Genomic DNA, 18,933 nt, shown 5'->3' on the forward strand with positions numbered 1-18,933 from the left:
TAGTGCCGCCTCCGAAGGGCCTCCTCTCTCCAGGCAAGAGGCAAAGAATGGAAAAATCCCTGGCCTGACAGAAAATGTCTCAGCAACTGGGCTGTGTTCCTCCCGCCCCACCCCCTGCACGGCCCTGCCTGGCGGTTACAAATCTGAACCCCCCACACACCCACCATGGGGCTGGAGGACTCACCCAGGCTCCCACCAGGCTTCTGACCGAGTCCTCATGTTCCCCTGGCGAATGCTGTGACCACGCTCTGCAGACAACAGTGTCTGGCCTGGCCCCAGCCTTCAGCAGGTCACCTGTGGCTGGCTGTCCCTGTGGGTGAGGAAGCAGGAGCCAGTCCCCAGGACCTCTGTGAAGCACTCTGTTCTCTCCACATTGGAGCCTGGGCCATGGTGGGGGAGGGCTGAAGGAAGGGGCTGGGGGGGCATGCGGGAACAGCCTGGCCTTAGTACCCCAGCCTCCTCCCTGTAAGGTCCTCTCCCTGGTAACTAGATTCTTCCATAGGGGCTTAGAATGTGGAGATCCCATCCCACGGCTGCCTGCACCTGGCAGGGGGATGCACAGGTGGACTCCTCAGGTTGGGGGAGATGTTCTCACCCAGCCAAGCTGAGGTTCTGCCACTTCCTGTTTCTGGGGAGCAACTCCAGTTACCAGGGCAACAGGCTAAAATAAGTCTTGTCTGGGTAGGGCCAAGGGCAGTGTCTGTCATTGCTAGGGCAACTGATGAGGCCCATTGTTTGGCTCCAGGCTTTTCCTGGTACCCAGCATGCTAAATCACCTGGCATTGATTACCAGCCCACTCCACCACTGACTATTGCTTGCCCAGAACCTGGCACTCAGATCCCTGCTGCTTCCTGCTTTATCGTTACTCAGCACTTAGGGGCTCATTGACTCAAGATGGTCCACAGCTGGTCTCTGTGACAGCAGCTGTGATTTCACAAGGACTGGGGTGCGATAAGGTGGCCTGGTTGATGGGAAGCGGGAAGGAGTAGGTAAGAGATCCTCCTGTGGGTAGCTTCAGATCAAGCCTGGGGAGTAAGGCTGCAGGCCAGGAGCACAGCAGGTCTGGGGCCCTGTGGGTGCCCTGCTCCTTGAGGCAGCATCAAGGCTGGGAAGGTCTTTTTGTGTCCCCGCCACTTCACACATGGTGCATATGTCAAGGCCACACTGGAGGCTATGGCCTTGAACATACTTCTATTTTGGTGGCCACTTACGGATCGATCCATCACATACCTGCCTCTCCCTGGCCAACACCCACCAATGGTGGTGGCTGCCACTGGCCCCAGTGCACCACCTGAGCACCAGCACCTCTCCTGTACTTTGGGGGGACTTTGGCTGACCAGGAGTCACCTGGAATAGGCCCTGGGCACTGCCTGCCTGCTAGCCAGATGCCCATCCTCACTGGTTGGCTCCCTGCATCTCACTCTCAACATGACCCTTGAAAAGATGTTCGAGGATCCTAGCTCCCACGCACACGGCACCGCTGGCTTCTGCAGTATTCCAGCTCACAGACAAGCCCCCTCCTCCCAGGCCTGGGAAGTGGAGGAGCGCAGGTAGGAAGCTCTGGCCCTTGGACTAGTCTGAGAAAAGAGGCAGCTTCCCTTGCTTCAGGGCTCTTGTTCTAGCTCCTTCCTTACCTAACGGCTCTCTATCTTTAATAGGGGTCACAGTTGCCCTCATCCCCTCTGTGACCCTCAGCTCCCTCATGGAGATACCACATGGTATCTTACTTGCCATGAGAGTGATGTCACAAGGCCCTCTAAGGTCCCACCCATATGTCAACTGCTGGTTTGTCTTGCAGAGTGTGCACTGACCAGCACCATCACCCCCAATGTGAGTCAGGGGTCCTTGCAAGGATGAGAAGTGGGGTGTAAAATGTCTGAATCCCAACCCCATCTCAAACCTCAGGATGCAAGGGGCAAAGGGTACCTCCAACCAGAGAGTCTGCACTCCTGTGATCAGAGCCTTTGGCTGGCCCACGGTGGCATTTTTGGACAGTGGTGGTGAAGAGGGGCTGAAGGCAATGGGGCAGCAAGAGGGACGTGCCCCTGAGAGATGGTCTCTTCTTCCACAGGATCTCCTTCAGTGGCCACTTGACTGGGATTCTGGTGGGTATGGTCTGTGCACAGGGACCAATCCAGAAGTTAACTTATCCCAAGACACGTCCTATCGCCCCAAACCCACAGAGAAACTGAACCTCCAGCTCCTCTGAAATCAGCACAGCCCTATGCTTGAGGGGCTTGGCTCCTAGGATTACTTGGGAAGGAAGAGTACAGAACCAATCCTGGGTGGGAAGGGGGGGACACAGGCGTTGGACGCCTAGAGCCCAAGTGGGGAGTGGCGGGAGCTGGAAGGGGGTGCTGCTGGAGGGGTGGCCCGGCTTAGCCTCCCACTAATCGCCAGGACTGAGGACGCCGCCAGTGCGGTCACCGCGGACACAGTGCCATTCACATTATTCACATTCGCCTCACATCGTCGCCTTCTTGGCAGTCAGCTCAGAGCGGTGGAAACGCCCCCACACTCCCCGCCCCTGCAAAAGCCCAGTCCGAAGGGGTAGGGTCGGGTGGAGGCCGCCTCTCCTAGACTTCCCAGCTCAAACTCCACTCCCACGGCCTGGCGTACACAGCCCGGGGCGCGCGAGGGTTAACCTCGCGGGGGTGGGGACTCCAGAGCGGTCGGGTCGGGTCGACTGAGCGAGGGAGGGGAGAGGAGGCGACAGGAGGCGCACGGAGCCGGCCGGGGTTGAGCCCCGGAGGCCGTTGGAGCCCCGCGTGTCGCAGGCCACCGAGCAGCCACTGGGAAACACGCTGCACCCAGCGAGGGGCCACTGCAAACCCCCTGCCCCAAACTTCAAGTCGGAAGCAGGGGAGAGACGCCTGTCAGGACGCCCCCGTCCCCGGGGACCACCACCTCTACCCCACGTCTGCGGGCGTTTTCCAGCCGTCTCTGCCCCTTCTCCGGCCACTTTATTGCCTTTGGCCGGGGATGAAGCCTGGAGGCGGTGGCCCCATGGCGACCCCGGAGTCCGAGTCAGCCGACGTGACCCTGGGTCCGCCGCCGCCCTGGGCCTGCCCGGCTGACGTGCATCTCTGCGGCCACCTGCGGAAGCAGAAGTCCCAGCGCCGCCGCTTCTTCGTGCTCCGCGCGGACCCGCCGCGCCTCGAGTGCTACGAGAGCGAGAAGAAGTTCCGCGCCGGCCGAGCGCCGCCCAAGCTCAGCGTGAATCTGGCGGGCGCGTGCACCATCAGCAAGCGCGTGGACGCGCGCCAGCGCCACCTGATCGTCCTCTACACGCGCGACCGCAGCCTGGGCGTGGCGGCGGCCAGCGAGGCGGAGCAGCAGGCGTGGTACAGCGCCCTGCTCCAGGCGCGCGCTGCCGCCGGTGAGGCCAGAGCCCTGGGCGGGAGGAGACGGGGCTGGGGGGCGGGGGTCGGATGATCGCAGAATCGGTTTATCCGTAGGCTCTCCCTCCCCCTAAGTCTCTGAATTCAAGTTCAAACATGAAGAGTTCACAGGTTTTCAGTTCTTGGGGCACAGTGACTCCAAGTTCCCGGCCCAGGAGCCCCTGTGACCAGCCCATTGTCTCTCCAGATCCCAGCTCCCAAGAGGACCCCGGGACCTGGATCCTCGCTCCGTTTCAGGACATCTGGCCCGTGACGCTGCGGCCCAAGGGGTTGGGGCGGACACGAGGCCTGGGCAGCGGGGGCTACTGCCTGTGCCTGGGTTCTGGGGTACTGAGCCTGCTGCGGAAGCCCAGGGGCAGAGGCTCCGAGGACACCCAGGCATGGCCGCCGCCGCCGGCCCTGCGCCTGTCCCTGCTCAGCGTGCGCCGCTGCGGCCACGCAGACTCTTTCTTCTTCCTGGAGCTTGGCCGCTCGGCGCCCACGGGTCCCGGGGAGCTGTGGCTACAGGCGCCCGACGGTGTTGTGGCCCAAAGCATTCACGAGACAGTCCTGGCCGCCATGAAGCGACTCGGGGCCGGTGGTGCCGGTGGTAGGGCTGAGCCACTGCCAAGGGATCCCCCGACGAGCGCCTCCAGGCCCTCTGTCCCCCAACCTTACGAGACCCCGGCCTCCGCGGCCCAATCAATCAGCCTGAGCCGTCCGGGGTGCCTGGGTGAGAGGAGCGAGCAAGCAACCCTCAACACCCTGGTGACGCTGGGGGCAGCAGCCTCGTACCGCGAGGGGTGGGAGCGAAGAGGGGGCTACATAACCATGGGAGCCGGGAGTGACTATGAGCCCATGGGGGGCGGCGAAGCAGGCGGCTACATGGTGATGGCGTCCCCAGGCCTGCCGGCCGCCGTCAACACCGCTCCCCGCCAGTCACTCCAGGATTGGGGGGCCACTGAATACGTGCCCATGAGCCGCTTTGCACCAGGGCCCTTTTCCTCGAGCTCCTTGCCCCGTTCCTACAAGTCCGGAACGGGAGAGCCTGGACCCGAGCTCCAAGTCCCCTGTCTCCGCGTCGGGGATGGATGGGGACCAGCGGGGGCTCATCCCTGCTTGCAGGCGCCTTCTGAGCTAGCCGGGGAGTACGTGTGCATCCAGTACGCGGCCCCGGGCTACGTAGGAATGGGCACTGCCATACCGGAGCCCCTCGACGGCCGCCTCAACTACGTCGACCTGGACTTGGTCCATCCTCTGCAGGCGCGAGGCGAGGCCCCCGGGGCCAGCACGCACCGCCAGCACAGCTACGCAAGCATCGAGTTCCAGAACCTCGGGGAGGCTCGGGTAAGGAAACCGCGGCGCCCCGCCCTGTCTAGCTGACGGATGGATGGGGAGGAAGGGAGAGAAAATCAGGCACAGTTACCAATGCCTTCTCGCCCATCCCCCTCAACCCTCCTCCCCGACACCCGTCCCCACCGCGGAAGGGCTCTAAGGCCCAGATGCCCCTTAGGATGTGTGACCCGTAGAGGCCCTGAGCTGCCCCTTAGGGCCGGCTGCCCACTCTGCCCCTTCCAGCTGTGGTGCCTGGGAAATTTCCAGGAGGAGGTTCCCCAAGAAGTTGAATTCTTTTAAGAGGGAAAATTCTACAACTCCCCCCACCAGCAATAAAACCCTACAAACTTCTGTGCTTTCTTAGCCAAAACCCTGATCCTCTCTGTTTGCCCGGCAGAGTTCCTGCAGCATCGCTCCAGAATCTCAGGTCAGCCTTGGCCCCCCACCCTGCCTCCGATGACGACTCTCACATGGATCTGCCCCTTGCCGCCACACACCTGCAGTGCCAGCCTTGTGTCTCCTCCCAGCCAAAGAACTAACCTCCAGCCCAAGAGGGATGAAAGCACCAGGTATCTTACCACTAGTGCCCCCCCAAAAGTGAGGTGCCACCCCCTTACTCCCTAGCTTGCCTCTCCCAGTGCCAGCCACGTGCTCACACAACCCTCCCTTCTCCCAGGCCCAGCAGAGCTCATGGAATACCCACTTCCCATATACTTAGTCTGAGGGACTGTACTCTGGACATCTCCCCCACCCCGACCCCTGCCCCACGATTAAAGGTTCCCTGCTTGGTCAGCCTGGAAAGGTCTTAGATTCATCGATTCCCCCACCCCAGTGTAGGGGCTGGCCAATGAGTAATAAAAATTTGTGGGGAGGGCAGCCAAAGCTGTGGTGGAGGAAGAGACCCCATCCCTGCCTCCAGGCCCCACTCTGCTACCTGCCACGAGGAGCCTGTTTGCAAACCAACACTGTTTTATTGTCAACAGAATCTGCCTGGGGGAATAGGGGGCCCACTCTGCCCCAGAGGGGCTATGGACAATGAGTGTCTGGGGTCCGTGGGAGAGATGAGTCAGCGCAGTGAGAACAACTCTGGCCACCACTGGGGCCTGGGTGGTCAGAGACAGGGTCCGGGGGGCCACCAGGGGGCGTGGGAGCCCCAGAGGAGATGGAGGAGCTAGGTCCCGGCTCCCCCTGGCTCATCTGCAGGAGGCCAGTGAGGGCGATCAGCTCAGGCCCGCTGAGCCAGGCAGTGGAGCAGCCAGGGGATGAGGTGGGGAGGACCCAAGGGGACATAATAGGGGGTGGGAGCAGCAGCTTCAGAGAGCCCATCACCTGAGGAGAGAGGAAGGGGAATGTCTCCTCCCAGGCCGGCAGTGAAGGCTGGGCTGAGGCCAGGGCAGGAAGAGCGCTCACCTGCTGAGAGGCCTCAGACAGGTACACGGGAACACGCTGCCCAGGGGGCAGCAGAGGGTCTGAAAGGAAGACATCTTCACAGCATATCACCTGGAACCCTGGGGAGGAGAAGCAGCTAGGGTGGCAGGCTGGGGGTTCCTACACCAGCAAGCTCTGCACTGTTCCCTGCGGGGCTCGTGCAGCATCACTGTAAAGCCTGAGGGGACCAAAGGACGTACCTGCATCCCCGGGCGCCTGCTCTCCATTCTGATGTCCTGTTGCAGGGGCCAGGGGTCTGAGGCTCCTGCCTGAAGCTGCCTCGTACAGCGGCCAGAATGAGGGATGACACAAGGTCCGGCCTGAGAAGGCAACGCCAGATGCACAGCTGGGCCCCTGAAGAGGGGCAGAAAAGATCACTGGGGCTTCAGCCCCCTCCCAAGGCATTCCTGCCTCACCCTAGGCCAGAGCCATAGGCACCCCTAACTCACCCACACCAGCCGAGGTCCTGCTTTAGCCTCGTAGTGGAGGTCCCAGGGTGCTAGCAGGGTCATTCTTGAGGGGGCCATGTCCCAGGCCATCTGGGGGGAAAGGGGCACTGGGGGGGAAACTTGAAGAGATTACGACAGGCTCAGGGTCGGTGAAAGGGTCTTGGGGGGTAAGAGCAGCAAGGTCCTGTACCTACCTGGGGTTCCCCGGGGCTGCTCAGCAGCCAGGCCTGTGAGACCCTGGGGCAGCAGCTGCTCTCTCTGGATCCAGGAAGGTCTTCGGGACAGGGCATGAGGGCTGGGCAAGGGAGGTACGGAGATGCTCCTGTCACTGCCACCCTCACTCACCTTCCCAGCTCCCAGTCTGAATACGCCAAGGGCCAAGGGTGCCTGGTGCGGGAAGACTGATCACCCCCATTCTTGGTATGGACAATTGAGGTTTTCTCACACTGTGGCCCCACGTCGGATTTCCCCTACGTGCCTCGGGCCGAGCCCCTCACCTGTCCGGTGGGGGTGTTCCTGGCTCCCCAAGGGCTTCCTCTCCAGAGTCCCAGGCCTCGTCGGGGTCACTGCCTGCCCAGGGGCCTTCTTCCTGGGGTACCTGCTCCTCACCCGCGTCCCACCACGGAGGAGGCCAGGGCAACATGTCGCGTCTGGGGGGAGGGTAGGGCAGGGCCGCACCTCTGTGCCCCTCGCCCGCACCACCACCGGGCCTCCCGCCCGCCTCACCCCTCCTGGGGCCCCGCCGCAGCCCCCGCGGCCCACCCCCCTCCCTTGACGGGACGCCGCTGCCGCGAGCTCCGGACGTCGGCCCACCTCGCCAGGCCTCGTGGCGGCGCCGGCGCCCAGCGCGTTTCCGGGCCACGTGGCGCGCACTCCCTCCAGGATCCCGCGGGCGCCCCCGGGCGGCGGGGGTGGCGGGGCTCGCGCCGGCCCGACCGAGCAACGTGAATGTGGAGGCGCCCCGTTTCCCGAGGCGCCCCGCTCTCGTTCGCAGACACACACACACACCTGAGGGGCAACCTAGAGGGCTTCCGGCTTCTCTTTATTGCACTTGACACAACATCCGGCACCCCCGTCGTCCATCCCAGACCCTCAGCCACCTAGGAACGGCCAGCCACGCGCCTTGCGGGGGCGGCTTGCTTCCAAGCCCTCGGGCCGAAGGGTGCCCGAGGAACAGGGCCAGGCCCGAGGCCGCCCTCACCAGTCCTCGCTAGAGATCAGAGCCCAGGCGCATCCTTCTTCTCTGTTCCTGGGGTCTCGGCAGGGTGGGGGCCCTGAGCCCCTACCTCAACCCCTAAGACCGTTCCAGCAGTGCGTGGACGACAGCAGCGATGTAGGGGAGACCCCTTCCCGGGGCCCCCTCCTCTTCCAGGATGTGGTGGGGCTGGCACAGGGACTCCTGGGGGGAGGGGCCCAGGTTAAGTTCCCCTTGTCACCTTCCCCTCTCAGCTTCCCTGCTTGGCAGAGGGCAGGGTGGGAGACACCCTAAAGGAGCCTGGGCAAAGGGGCTGACAGGCTGGCCCTTCCAAGTGTAGGAGGCAAAGGTCAGGGGCACCCTGGACATGGCTTAGGGACAAATGAGATACAAGGAAGCTGCCAGCAGATAACAACAGAAAGGAGATGACACAAGGGGCCAAGGCTTCGGGGGGAGGAGAGACCTGTCATTTCCAGAGGGAAATGCTGGAGTTGGCAGGCTGGCACACAGAGCCCCAGGGCCATGGCCAGGGCTAGGCCTGGCCACAGCAGGAGCGGACGCAAACACACACACACAGAGGCAGCCACAGTCTGTACAATTTATACAAGAGACAGGGCCCCACCTGGGCCCCTGCATCCCCTACAAATATAGAGTTCTTTCTACAAAATATAGATAATTTAGCCCCCCATAGCACGGGGGGAGGGAAGGCTCAAGGAGGAAGGTTAAGGTCCGCCCCTCTGGGGGACAGAGAGCAGGGCAGGGAGAGGGCATGAAGGCACCATCAGCACCGAGAGGGGAGGGCCTACAGGAGGGCGGCCAGAGGCTGGGGGCCCAGGGTCTGGGGGCACCAGAGTGGGGCCTCTGAGGTCAGTGTTGGGAGGGGAGGGGGTTCACTAGTGTCTTTGGTAGGGGCTGAAGGCACCACTGGTGGGGACAGGGGTTGCACAGGAGTCTTATAAATAGAAATAGGGGGAGGGGGTGGGGGAGGGGTGACTTCAGGTCCTAGGAACCCAGGAGCCGAGTGTAGACGACATAGAGCAGCAGCATGAGGACCACGTAGAAGAGGATGAAGCCGCCCAGACCAGAGGGGGGCCAGAGGGGTGGGGGCGCCCTGCCCCCCACCCGCTTCACGGCCTCCAGGGTGGTCCACAGCCCCTGGGCGGTGCCCTGGAGGAGATCCGAGGGCGAGCACAGGTCAGCCTGGGAAAGGAGAGTAGGACAGATGGACAGGGACAAAGGACAGACGTCAGCAGCAGCAGCAAGACAATCCTTCCCACCCCCTGCCCTCATGCCAGGGCCAGAGCCACACCAACATGCAGAGTGCAAGGAAGGGAGGCATGCAGGGGAAGGCGACATGCAGCACAAGGGCCTGTGGACATGCTTCCTCCTGGGGAGCAGACGCCCCTTGAATGGAACCCTGCCATCCACGCAGAGTACTCAGCCGAGCCCAGGACGCCACCACTCTTTACAGGGGAGACCAGCCCTGGGCTCCTGAGAACACCCCCCTCATACCTCAGGCACCCCCATCTTTCGACAGGCTTCTAAGAAGCTCTCCACGTTCTTCCGAGACTTGAGGGTACTGAGTTTTGGCTGTGGGTGGGTAAGAAAGGAAAAAGAGAAGAGAGTAAGGGAGAGGCCATAGGAGTCCCCTGTCCCATCCGCTACTGCTGGCCCCGAGCCCCAACTGACCACAGCAGGCGAGGGCACATGAATGAAGGGCACGGAGCGGGGCCGCAGCTGGTTGGCCAGCTGGCAGAGGATGACGCCACTGGCCAGAGCCTCTGCCAGGTCCTCGGGCAGGGGCCGCTGCAGCCGTGACTCAAGGACCTGGGAGGCAAGGGAAGGAGCAGGGAGAGGTCAGGGTAAGCAGGAAACTCCCACCGGCCCCGTCTGTCCTCAGCAAGTTAGGCAAAGAGGGTGTGGAGGGAGGCCAGGGAACTCGAGGAGGCGCCATGCTGAGCCCAGGCCCTGCCCACACAGAGCCCACCTCTTACCTGGCGCAGCTGAGCCATCAGCTCCTTCTCATCCAGAAGCTGGGGGGGTCGCCGAGGTCTCAAGACAGAGTCTGGTGAGGAAGGGCCTGGAGAAGAAGGAGGGTATGTGGGCTGTCTCACCATCGACTTGGTAGCTGGGTCACAGTGTCTGGCACCCACATCTCCTGCCTCTGTGCTTGTGGGATTTTTCAACACAAAGGGACAATTGACCAGAGAATTCACAGGCCAGAAGGGGTGCCTGCAGCCCAGGGGGTAGTGCTGGGTCAGCACTGGGTTAGTCCTGGGGAGGGGGAGGCCCACCTGAGCCACTCTGAGAGGAAGAACGGAAGAGGAAGCTGTTTGGTCTCTGAATGGAGCCCAGCGGCCGGGGAGCAGGCACTGTCGCTGGGGGCCAGAGCAGAGAGACATCCCCTCAGTGTCCCACTCTTCCCCTAGGCCACAGGGTCCCAACCACCCCCTCACCTCCACAGGCCCCCATCCTCTTCCCAAAGCCCCTGTCCCACCTGGTCCAGCTGTAGGAAGGGGCTCCTGGGAGGTGGGGGCAGGGGCTCCCTGCCCCCCTGAAGCCCCCGGCTGGGTGGCATTGGACTTGGGCGTGCCGCTGAGGAGAGACGGGAGGGAATGAGAGGACGGCCAGGGGAAGGGTGTGCGGGGAGAGGACTCAGGGAGGTGGAGTCTGGGAGGACACATACTTGTAGGTGGCCTGAGTGGACGAGGCGGCAGCACCTCCACCAGCAGCCCTGCCCCCCAGCTTCAGAAAACTAGAAGGCGAAGAAGAGGTGGGGTCAGTAATGGGAGGCAGGGGCCCTGCCAACCCCAAGGAGGTCATTTCCAGGCCCACCTGTCCTTCCTGGGGGCCCCCCACACTCCACTCTGCTGCTGCTGCTGCTGCTGCTGCCGCCGCTCACGCTCCTGCCACAGCTGCAAGGTGTCAGGGCGCCGCCGCTCCTCCCCTGCCAGCTCCTCCCGCCTGGGGGGCAGAGGCAGGATGAGAGGTAGAGCCGAGGTAGAGCCGGGGCAGGGGGCAGGGCGAAGGAGTAAAGGGAGGAGGTGCCGGCTCGGGTGGCTCTGGGGTACCTGCTGCTTGGTGCCCTCTCCCCATCCCCTGCCACGGGGCTTAATTCTGGTGGCCGCTGCTCCTGAAAAAAGAACAGCAGGGGGCTGAGGGAGTGCCTATCGCCTCATGGCAGACAGACATACAGACACAGGCTGGCCCCTCACCTCGGCAGCAGCACCTCGCTCTTCGTCCTCCCCAGGTACATGGCTGTCGATGAAGTCAATCTGCTCAGGGTCTCCGTCAGCTGCAGAGGTCAGGGCACGTCAGCAAGCAGATGGGGGCCTTCTCCCCAGCTCCCAGGCCCCTGCCCCCACTACTCACCAGAGCCATCCTCCCTCCGCTCCTTGGGCCCCCGAGGCTCCCGGGCCAGCTCCGAGATCCGGAACGACAACTCCGAAAATTCATCTGTTGACTGTAAATGCAGAAATGCAAAGATGGGAGACAGCCTCTCTGTAGTGCCATGGGCTTGTGGGGTTCAGGGCCTTGGGGTCTGCTGCCAAGCCAGCCCTTCTCCGAGATACTCAGGTAAGAAAAGGAAGAGGACAGCTCCAGCCACCACCTGTCACTCTGAGATTTAGAGGTAGCAGGCAAAGTGTCCTGGCTCAGAGGTTCTCCCCCAGGGCTGAGACCCCCAATGTCCCTTGGAAAGGAGGCCCTTACCTCATTTCCAGACCACCTCTTGCTGCCACTGTCAACGCTGTGAAAGCCTGAGTCCAGCCCACCATCGTACCGACGTCCCGAAAATAAGTCCTCAGCTGGGCTGGGGCCAGCCAGGGAGAGTTGGTCAGTCCTGTTCTGGACAGCAACCCCCTCAACCTCCCGCCGGAAACCATGGTGTCCCTGGTGCCAGAAGGGGTGTTAAGTATGCAGTGGCTTCCTTCCTTCCCACTTGGGACTTACCAGGGACTGAAACTCGGGGGGCGGGAAGGGGCCAGGTCCCCCAGTGCAGAGCCCCCACGCCGCCCAGCCTCTGTTGACAAATACTTGAAGATGTGAAGTTTCCCCTTCAGGCAGATCTAGGTGTGAGGAGGCACATGATGGCGAGTTAAGGGAAGGGAGGTGAGCTCCCAGGTCCTGCTTGGCTACCAAAGAGACCCACCGCCCAACTCCTGCCCATTCTCAGCCCTGTCCCCATAGTCTACCCCAGGCCCACCCTTCACCTGGGCAGGCGGGCTCTGCAAGGGGTTGCTGTCCAGCAGAATGACCTGCAGGTGCCTGAGGCGGCAGAAGGAGACCGGGATGCAGGAGACACGATTACAGGAGAAATCCAGGCGGACAAGAGGAAGGTCCCCCAGCTCTGGGGGTGGGTGAGGGAAGAGTCAGGAGCAGGCCCAAAGCTGGGGCCTTGTGCTCACTTTCTCTGCCCTCTGCTCTGGCCAGCCAGTCACCCCTGGGTCCACCACAGCCTCTGCCCTGGCTGGCTGAAGGCACTCCCCAGGAACAACCTCCCTGCTCCTCTTCCCTCTCAAATCTGGTCCACCCTCAGGCCTCGCTCCCTCATCAGGCCTATCCGACTTCAGCTCTTGCCCGTCCCATGTGCTTCGCTGCTTTTTTCTGCCCTGCCCACTGCACACTTCAACTGCTCCTTCATTCTCAAGTGACCAGCACAAGACCCAAACCAAACTGTGACGCCGCGTTGCTCAAAAACCTTCCATGACCTGCAGCCAGGGCTGCTAAGGGTGAGTGGGCTGTGCCCAAAGGCACCCAGGCAGGAGGGGGCTGCAAGCCTGCTGCACTTCACTAGCCAAGCCCTGCCCCCTGGGCGAGTTGGTGCCCACCCACAGGAAAGGGTGCCTTTGTGCCTTCTCAAAGAGGTGCAGTTAGATCAGTGGTGGCCCGAGACGCAGACTGAAGGTCACTGCCCCCTGGTCGGGCACCACCAAGGCGTTCATGGTGGGGCTCTGCCCATGTTTCCCTCACTGCCTGCCCTCAGACCACATCAGACAACCCTCCAGCCCCTCGGCCTCTGGGCCTTTCCACATGCTTTTTGTTTAGCTGGGAGAAGGCCATTTTTCTGTCCATGCATCTTTCAAGGCACAACTCAAGTGTCACCTCCTCCATGAAATCTTTCTAGACACTAGGTTGGAACTCATTGCTCCTTCCTGTGTCCCCAGGGCATTTTGCTGAGGTCTCTTTTATGGCCCAGAGAGAATCCTGATCAAATGCTTATTTGTACCCCGACTTAGAAGGAAAGAGGGCCGGCGTAGGAGTAGGGGGGAGCGCAGAGAAACAGATGACCACCTGATTCCCCTCTTGTTCTTCAAAACCAAGGTTAGCGTGGCACAGGTCCTTCCTGCCCAGCCCTGGCTTGCTCTTCTAACCACATCCATGCTGGACCATGCTCCTTGCCACCTCCATGCTTTGCACATGGGGTTTCCTCTGCCTGGGATGCAGAAGGATGGAGAACTCCCCTTCAAAGGTCGGCTCCTGCTGCGCCCCCAGGGTGAAGTCTTCCTTAACTTCCCCAAGCAGAGCCATGTACCTCCCTCTAGCTCCTGCAGCTCTTTAAGGATCCTGTTCTAGCACTTCCCTCTGCTTGTCTCTCCCCACTCAGCCATGAAATCTTAAGAGTTGGCCCCAGATCTGAGTGACATCACTCATGTCTACCTGGTCCCCACCTAAAACACAGGAAACACACACAACAATGCTGGCTGAATAAAGGAAGGTGTGCCTGCTTCGGAGCAGAGGCGATCAAATGTTGGGGCACACCACAATTAATTAGCTCATTAAAATGGGGCTGCTTGGGCTCTAGCACACGGCCCTGCTGATTCAGAGTCTCTGGGGAGGTGGTGCAGGGCATCACATGACTCAGGTGTCTGAGCGCTCCTGCCAGGGTGAGTGGTGACACTGGGCGACCGTGAGATTCCACAGGCTGCCGACGCACACCCCTCTCCCCTCTCTGCGCCTTTTCCACATTTGTAAAATAGAGCTAATAACCCACGCCTCGCCAGCCTCAGAGGGCTGCTGGGCAGGAGCAAATAAAGTAATTTAGTTTGTTTTATATGCTGCAAAGCCTGGGGCAACTAAGGCATGATTCTTCTGTGAAGATTCCTTGTCTATGACTTCTCCAAGGTAGATACACACACACGCACGCACGCACGCACACCCTCCAGTTCTTCCTTTTCCTCACCATCAGGCAGGGTGCTGAGCTGGTTTCTCCGAACATTGAGATCCCGTAGGGAAGGGAGGCTACACAGCTCTGTGGGGAGGGACTGCAACTCATTGCTGCTCACATCCTGGAATTAGGAGAGAGGTAGGGAAGGAGCCAAGGGACCAGGAGCATCAGAAAGTGCCTCCTGTCTCTGGCTACCTCCTTGAGTCCTAACCTTCCCCTCGGGCACATCCTTCCTTTCCTCGACTTCCCCCTAAAAGGTCCCTGGTGCCTGGCTCAATGATCCCTCTTCCTGGCGCACCCCCCATGCTCACAAGCTGTCGCAGGCTTCCCAAGGCGCTGACGTCGGGAGGCAGGGCTCCTAGTCTGTTGTTGCTGACAATGAGCACCCGCAGGGGCAGCTGGCAGATGTAGGGTGGCAGCGATGACAGCTGGTTTCGGCTGTGGAAGGGAGAAAGGCAATGGGCTCACTCTCCAGGCATGGCGTCCCAGTGCCCTCCTTTCAGGGTCACCAGAAGGGTCACTCAGGGTACTGTGCCCTGTACTTGGGGCTGAAAAGGACAAGCCCCCCGCCCTGCCCTGCCTCCCTACCTGAGGTTGAGGTAGGTGAGAGCTGTGAGATTCCCCAAGGCTGGGTTCAGGCACCTCAAGCAATTGTGGTAGAGGCTCAGGCCCTCCAGGGACACCAGCTGGCACGCTGCCTCTGGCACCTCGGGGAACCGGTTCCGGGACAGGTCTAGGGGAAGCAAGTGTCAGGGCAGAGCTTGCAAAGGCCCAGCCCTGGACAGGAGGACCTCGAACTTCCCCAGAGCCGGCTGCCCAGCCCTCTACCTCCCCAGCTGACCTAAGGAATCAGACCTCTAAACCTGGGCTCCCTGGAGTGAGAATAAAGCCTTAGGCAAACTGGAGCACATTCCAAGGATGACCAAAGTGGCAAAGGCCTTGGGGTCACTGGACTGGAGAAGCCCAGTCCGGGGAGGGGGTCCAGCCATGAACACCATCTTCAAACACACAAACGAAGAGCTATCCTAGAAGGGTGGCTGGATTCTTTAACTCTTGTGGCTCCTGCTGTTCTGTGATACCAAGAGAGGTAGAAGGCAAAGATCGTAGGAGAGGGTTAGTGCTCCAAAGAAACTAGCAAGGTGATGGGCTGGGAGGCTCATGGTAAGAATATGGACAACCTCTGGGGCAGACCACTGACAGAGCCCATTCCTCCTGGGGGCCCTGTCTCCCAACCTCAATCTGTTTTCAACCCAGGGGAGAAACCAAGGGTCATTACAGCCTGGCTCTAGATATTACGTAATGCTCCTGATACTGGACAATGGTTTTTCACCAGCCCCTGGGACCAACAAGCCAGGCCCAAGGGACTACGAAGTTACAGATTCCCAAGGACCAGCAGGGGAAGGCAAGTGGACCAAGCTGGAGGTGGGAGCTGGAGTCCTCGGGTCCCTCCCATCCAGGCACACCTTCTTCAGGGCTGGCCTCCTTCCCAACCTTCTTCCAGCCCCACCAGCCCTCCTCCACTTCCTCTTACTGACCCAGACTTCAGGAGATCAGCTCCTCTGCCGGAGTCTAGGGCATGGGCGAGAGAGGAGAGGGTGGAAAGGAAGACAGAGTCTATGATCTCAAGCAGTGGCAGGCCAATTCCACTGCAAGCAGTCAGGCACCGAGTTCCCGCCAGTCTGGAGGCACTCACTGCCTCGACCTCTCCAAGCTGGGTTTGTTTCCTCTGCTCAGCCTGTACTGGGAGAGGCCCAGGGGCTGCTGGAGGAAGCCCTGGCAACAGAACTTGGGTGAGCTTCTTAGAGGGCCTTCCCCAGGGAGGAGTGAGCAAAAGCTGATGGGAGGGGAAGCTGGGGTATATCCCCCAAGGAAATGAGTCTTGTGACAGGAAATGTAGTAGAAACAATCTGTCAGGTTCTGTCTCTGGTGGGCCCTGTGTTTACCGGGGCGGATGAGAGCCTGCTGCCCCAGGAATCGTTCTCTCCCTCTCTGCTCCCAGCCCTGGTGCACACACATAGAAGACCTGTCACAGGAGAAGGAAGTTCCGGAGAGGGCGGGAGGACCAGATGCAGGCCTCCCACCCTCACCCTCCACCTGCCTGCTTTCTGAGTCTGCAAATGTGTGTGTGCGTGCGTGTGCACACATGTGGATGAAGGAAGTGGAGAACAAGTTATGATGGGGTAAGCAGGGCAAAAGCCAGGAGCGGAAGAGCCCAGGCTGGAGGAGGCAGGGCACAGGAGGCACAGGATGTGGTCTGTGAGAGAATGAGCTGCACTTCTCTTTTGTGAGAGCAGCCCCTCCCCCATCTCAGGATTCATCCTACTATCAGGGCCCCAGGAATGAGTCCAAGGCACATCAGAGACCTGCACCACTGGACACGTGCAAGGAAAACACTGGTTCAGAAAGAGCTGGGAAAGCAGGAGGAGAGGGTTCAAAATGATTTGGGCAGCAAAGCGCTGAAGCTTTCAGTCTGGGTTGAAGGGCAAGGAGGTGTGGAGGGCAATACTGTGTTTGTCACTTCCCCTTTCCACTCCAAGCTGTAAGCACCCCTTGGGGAGAGGGTACAGAGGAGAGAGTTCTGGACAAGATAGATCCCATCTGGCCTACAACCTGGACCCTGAAAGGACTGAGGATTCCTGTGTGGAGAGCAGGGCAGAGAGGGCTTCTCAGGGAGCTGGGATTGTCTCCCTTCACCATACAAGCTCACTCATGGAAGACTGGCTGCACCCGGCGCCCGGAATGCTGGGGGAGGAGCGGGGAGAGGGTAGGAGCTGGGAGGGGCCAGGGAGTTCCTGGTAGTTTTCCCCAGGAGTCCACTCACAGAGACAGAGCCCTAAGGAAGTAAAGAATAACATTTGGTCTTTGTCAAAAAACAAGCAAGGGGGAGGGGAAAGGGAACAGACGGCAAGTGTCACACAGCTGCTGAGGTCAATCTGGAGCTTGGGGGTTAGGCGGCTGGGGGAGCCGGAGAGGAACAGGAATGGCTGCTGGGGCTCACCCATTCCCTGAACTCACTCTGCATAGTGGGCAAGTTAGTTTACCTAACAACCCAAGAAAAGTGGAGACGTTTAAACTGGCTCTCCCCAGAAGAGGAAAGAGAGTATGTCTGTGCCCACTGGAGTGTTTGCAGGTGAGCAGACACCTGCTAGGGGAGAAATGCTAGGGGAGTCCCAGGGCAGTGTCATCAGGAGGACACTCTCCTCCAGCCCCAGGTCCCACCCTGGGCTAGGCTGGGGTGAGGCTCCGGGAATGCAGTCCTCCTCCCCTCTCCCAATCCCCACCCCCCCAGCTGCCAGCCCAAGGTCATAGGCTGCCTCCTGAGCAGCTGAGGCCTGACTCACCTGTCACAGTAGAGCCCCCCACACCCCACCATCAACAGACACTAGGGTGGAGGGAGCATGATTAGCGGGATCCTGAGGGTGAGGGAGTGGAAGGACAGTTGGACAGTCTCTAGCTTCCCAGCACTATCTAGGAGATAAGATTTCCTTCCTTTCAGCAACTGCCTCAAGGCCCTCCCCCTAGGGAAAACAGAAACTGAAATGGGAATTCTAGGGTCCCTGTGAGGTCACAGGCTCCATAATGACCTCACACACGCAGGAAGGAGGAGGAGTGGCAGATAAAGGGGGTCAAGGATAATAGGTGGAAGAGCTCCGGGAGAAGAGTTAGGGAACGTGGGAGATTTGCTTCTTTCCCATAGGCCGGCAGGGTGAAGAGTGGAGAGGGCCAGCGACCTTAGGGGGCGGGACTACAAAGTAAGCAGAAACATCAGGTTGTTAGGGGCAAATCGATGGGAAGGGGGGGGCCTGGGGCTGCTCAGATCTGGTGGAACGGGGGCAAGAGTTGGCGACGAAGTGAAGGAAGCGAAAGGAGTCATTAAAGGGGCTGGTGGGGGCTGCTTTACGGAACGATCAGAACTAAGGTTGAAGAGGCCATGCAAATGAGCAAACCAGGTGAGGGGCGGGACCATTCTATAGGTGCGCAGATATGCAAATAAACAGAAGCGGAGGGCCGGGGACCCTGGGCGTTCCGTGCAAACGAGAAATGCGTTCATCGTCTAGCAGCTCTTAAAGGGGGAGGGGGGAGCGGGGTGGTAGCAGGTTTGTGCAAACCGCAGGGTCGAGTACCCCGACAGCCAGGAGAAGGGGCGGGCCGCACTCCCGGGCCCGGACAGAAACAAGCGAGGGGGCGGGGCCATGCAAATGAGGGTCCAGGCCGGGCTCGGGGTCGGGCGCACTCACCAGCCTGGGTGATGTCTGACAGGTCGTAGCTGCGGGCCGCGCCCCGGGGGAAGTGCTTCAAGCGCCGGTTAGACAGGTTCAGGGTCCCGGTGGCCACGGCCTCCTCTAGGGCCCGCTCTGCACTGCGGCTCCCGGGCAGACCCGGAGCCCCTGGAACGGAGGTCGTGGCCGCCGCCTCCTCACCCCCGGCGGCGAGTGGGGCCGCTACCGCCGCCGCCATCCGCTCCTGGCGGCTCCCGCTGCCTGACTGACGGGACCGGCCGTCCCTCCTGTCCCCTCCCCCTCCTCGGAGCCGCCGTAGTCGCTTCAAGGGGGAGTAAGCGGGCTCAGGGACCCCGCGGACCAATCGCGGTCGCGAGACGCGTCGGAAGGGGCTAATCAGAACCCGCCGGGGAGGTGGAGACTCCGGCGCCGGAGAGAGGCGAGAGAAAGGAGGGGGACGAGAATGGAGCGCTCGCCAACGGCCGACGCTCCAGGCCGGCCCACCCCGTGCAGCCGCATCCAATCACAATGCTTAGGGCTGGAGATGGAGCCAATCAGGTCCAACCAGGAGGCGGGGACGCGGGCGTTCAACCAGAGGGGATAGAGAGACCGCAAGCCCTGGGCGCCTGGTCCTCTTCCAACGAAGACCAATCGCGAGCCAGACACAGGCGAGTGACTGTGAAGAAGGCCAATTAGATCCTCCAGAGGGAACCTGGCCCGGCCTCTTCTCTAAGGGACGGCTCTACCTACCAATAGCAT

At 61.0% G+C, this 18,933-nt stretch overlaps 3 protein-coding genes across 7 annotated transcripts; 1 reads left to right on the top strand and 2 right to left on the bottom strand.

The window, feature by feature from the left end:
• Positions 1 to 2,390: 2,390 nt before the first annotated feature.
• LOC101402763 (uncharacterized) lies at positions 2,391 to 5,505 on the top strand. The gene is made up of 3 exons (XM_014797121.2): positions 2,391 to 3,380; positions 3,590 to 4,728; positions 5,114 to 5,505. The coding sequence occupies exons 1-3, from the start codon at positions 2,984 to 2,986 to the stop codon at positions 5,174 to 5,176; spliced, it is 1,599 nt and encodes a 532-aa protein (XP_014652607.1). The 5' UTR covers positions 2,391 to 2,983; the 3' UTR covers positions 5,177 to 5,505.
• On the bottom strand, positions 5,476 to 7,340 carry SAP25 (Sin3A associated protein 25). Of its 4 annotated transcripts, none has more exons than XM_087417657.1 (6): positions 7,091 to 7,340; positions 6,788 to 6,888; positions 6,594 to 6,700; positions 6,345 to 6,498; positions 6,127 to 6,185; positions 5,477 to 6,045 (listed from the first exon to the last, which is right to left on the bottom strand). In XM_087417657.1, exons 1-6 carry the CDS (start codon positions 7,234 to 7,236, stop codon positions 5,743 to 5,745), a joined length of 870 nt encoding a protein of 289 aa, XP_087273783.1. In that variant the 5' UTR covers positions 7,237 to 7,340; the 3' UTR covers positions 5,477 to 5,742. The 4 variants fall into 4 exon arrangements, with proteins under 4 accessions (XP_087273781.1, XP_087273783.1, XP_087273780.1 ...); XM_087417656.1 differs by having other exon boundaries at positions 5,478 to 6,045; positions 6,127 to 6,224; XM_087417655.1 differs by having other exon boundaries at positions 5,476 to 6,185.
• A 144-nt stretch (positions 7,341 to 7,484) lies between these two features.
• LRCH4 (leucine rich repeats and calponin homology domain containing 4) lies at positions 7,485 to 18,643 on the bottom strand. Of its 2 annotated transcripts, none has more exons than XM_014797116.2 (18): positions 18,193 to 18,643; positions 14,543 to 14,687; positions 14,266 to 14,392; positions 13,970 to 14,075; positions 12,000 to 12,136; positions 11,740 to 11,855; positions 11,500 to 11,599; positions 11,161 to 11,251; positions 11,004 to 11,083; positions 10,860 to 10,921; positions 10,624 to 10,752; positions 10,475 to 10,543; positions 10,286 to 10,383; positions 10,083 to 10,166; positions 9,783 to 9,868; positions 9,478 to 9,615; positions 9,301 to 9,378; positions 7,485 to 7,992 (listed from the first exon to the last, which is right to left on the bottom strand). In XM_014797116.2, exons 1-18 carry the CDS (start codon positions 18,410 to 18,412, stop codon positions 7,888 to 7,890), a joined length of 1,971 nt encoding a protein of 656 aa, XP_014652602.2. In that variant the 5' UTR covers positions 18,413 to 18,643; the 3' UTR covers positions 7,485 to 7,887. The 2 variants fall into 2 exon arrangements, with proteins under 2 accessions (XP_014652602.2, XP_014652601.2); XM_014797115.2 differs by lacking the exon at positions 7,485 to 7,992 and adding an exon at positions 8,373 to 8,988 and having other exon boundaries at positions 18,193 to 18,635.
• Between the last annotated feature and the right edge of the window lie 290 nt (positions 18,644 to 18,933).

Source organism: Ceratotherium simum, chromosome 26 (assembly GCF_057802395.1).
Source record: "Ceratotherium simum simum isolate JZ-2026a chromosome 26, ASM5780239v1, whole genome shotgun sequence".
NCBI lineage: Eukaryota > Metazoa > Chordata > Mammalia > Perissodactyla > Rhinocerotidae > Ceratotherium > Ceratotherium simum.

Excerpts from the sequence above, each read along its gene's own strand:
- LOC101402763 (XM_014797121.2), top strand. The coding sequence starts at position 2,984 with ATGAAGCCTGGAGGCGGTGGCCCCATGGCGACCCCGGAGTCCGAGTCA. Across the intron at positions 3,381-3,589 it reads CCAGGCGCGCGCTGCCGCCG|ATCCCAGCTCCCAAGAGGAC; the intron begins GTGAGGCCAGAG and ends TTGTCTCTCCAG. Across the intron at positions 4,729-5,113 it reads AGAACCTCGGGGAGGCTCGG|AGTTCCTGCAGCATCGCTCC; the intron begins GTAAGGAAACCG and ends TTTGCCCGGCAG.
- SAP25 (XM_087417654.1), bottom strand. The coding sequence starts at position 7,236 with ATGTTGCCCTGGCCTCCTCCGTGGTGGGACGCGGGTGAGGAGCAGGTA. Across the intron at positions 6,499-6,593 it reads CAGGACCTCGGCTGGTGTGG|GGGCCCAGCTGTGCATCTGG; the intron begins GTGAGTTAGGGG and ends GCCCCTCTTCAG. Across the intron at positions 6,225-6,344 it reads GCAGGCGCCCGGGGATGCAG|GGTTCCAGGTGATATGCTGT; the intron begins GTACGTCCTTTG and ends TCTCCTCCCCAG.
- LRCH4 (XM_014797115.2), bottom strand. The coding sequence starts at position 18,412 with ATGGCGGCGGCGGTAGCGGCCCCACTCGCCGCCGGGGGTGAGGAGGCG. Across the intron at positions 14,393-14,542 it reads CTCACCTACCTCAACCTCAG|CCGAAACCAGCTGTCATCGC; the intron begins GTAGGGAGGCAG and ends TCCCTTCCACAG. Across the intron at positions 11,600-11,739 it reads CCCCCGAGTTTCAGTCCCTG|CCCAGCTGAGGACTTATTTT; the intron begins GTAAGTCCCAAG and ends GGCTGGCCCCAG.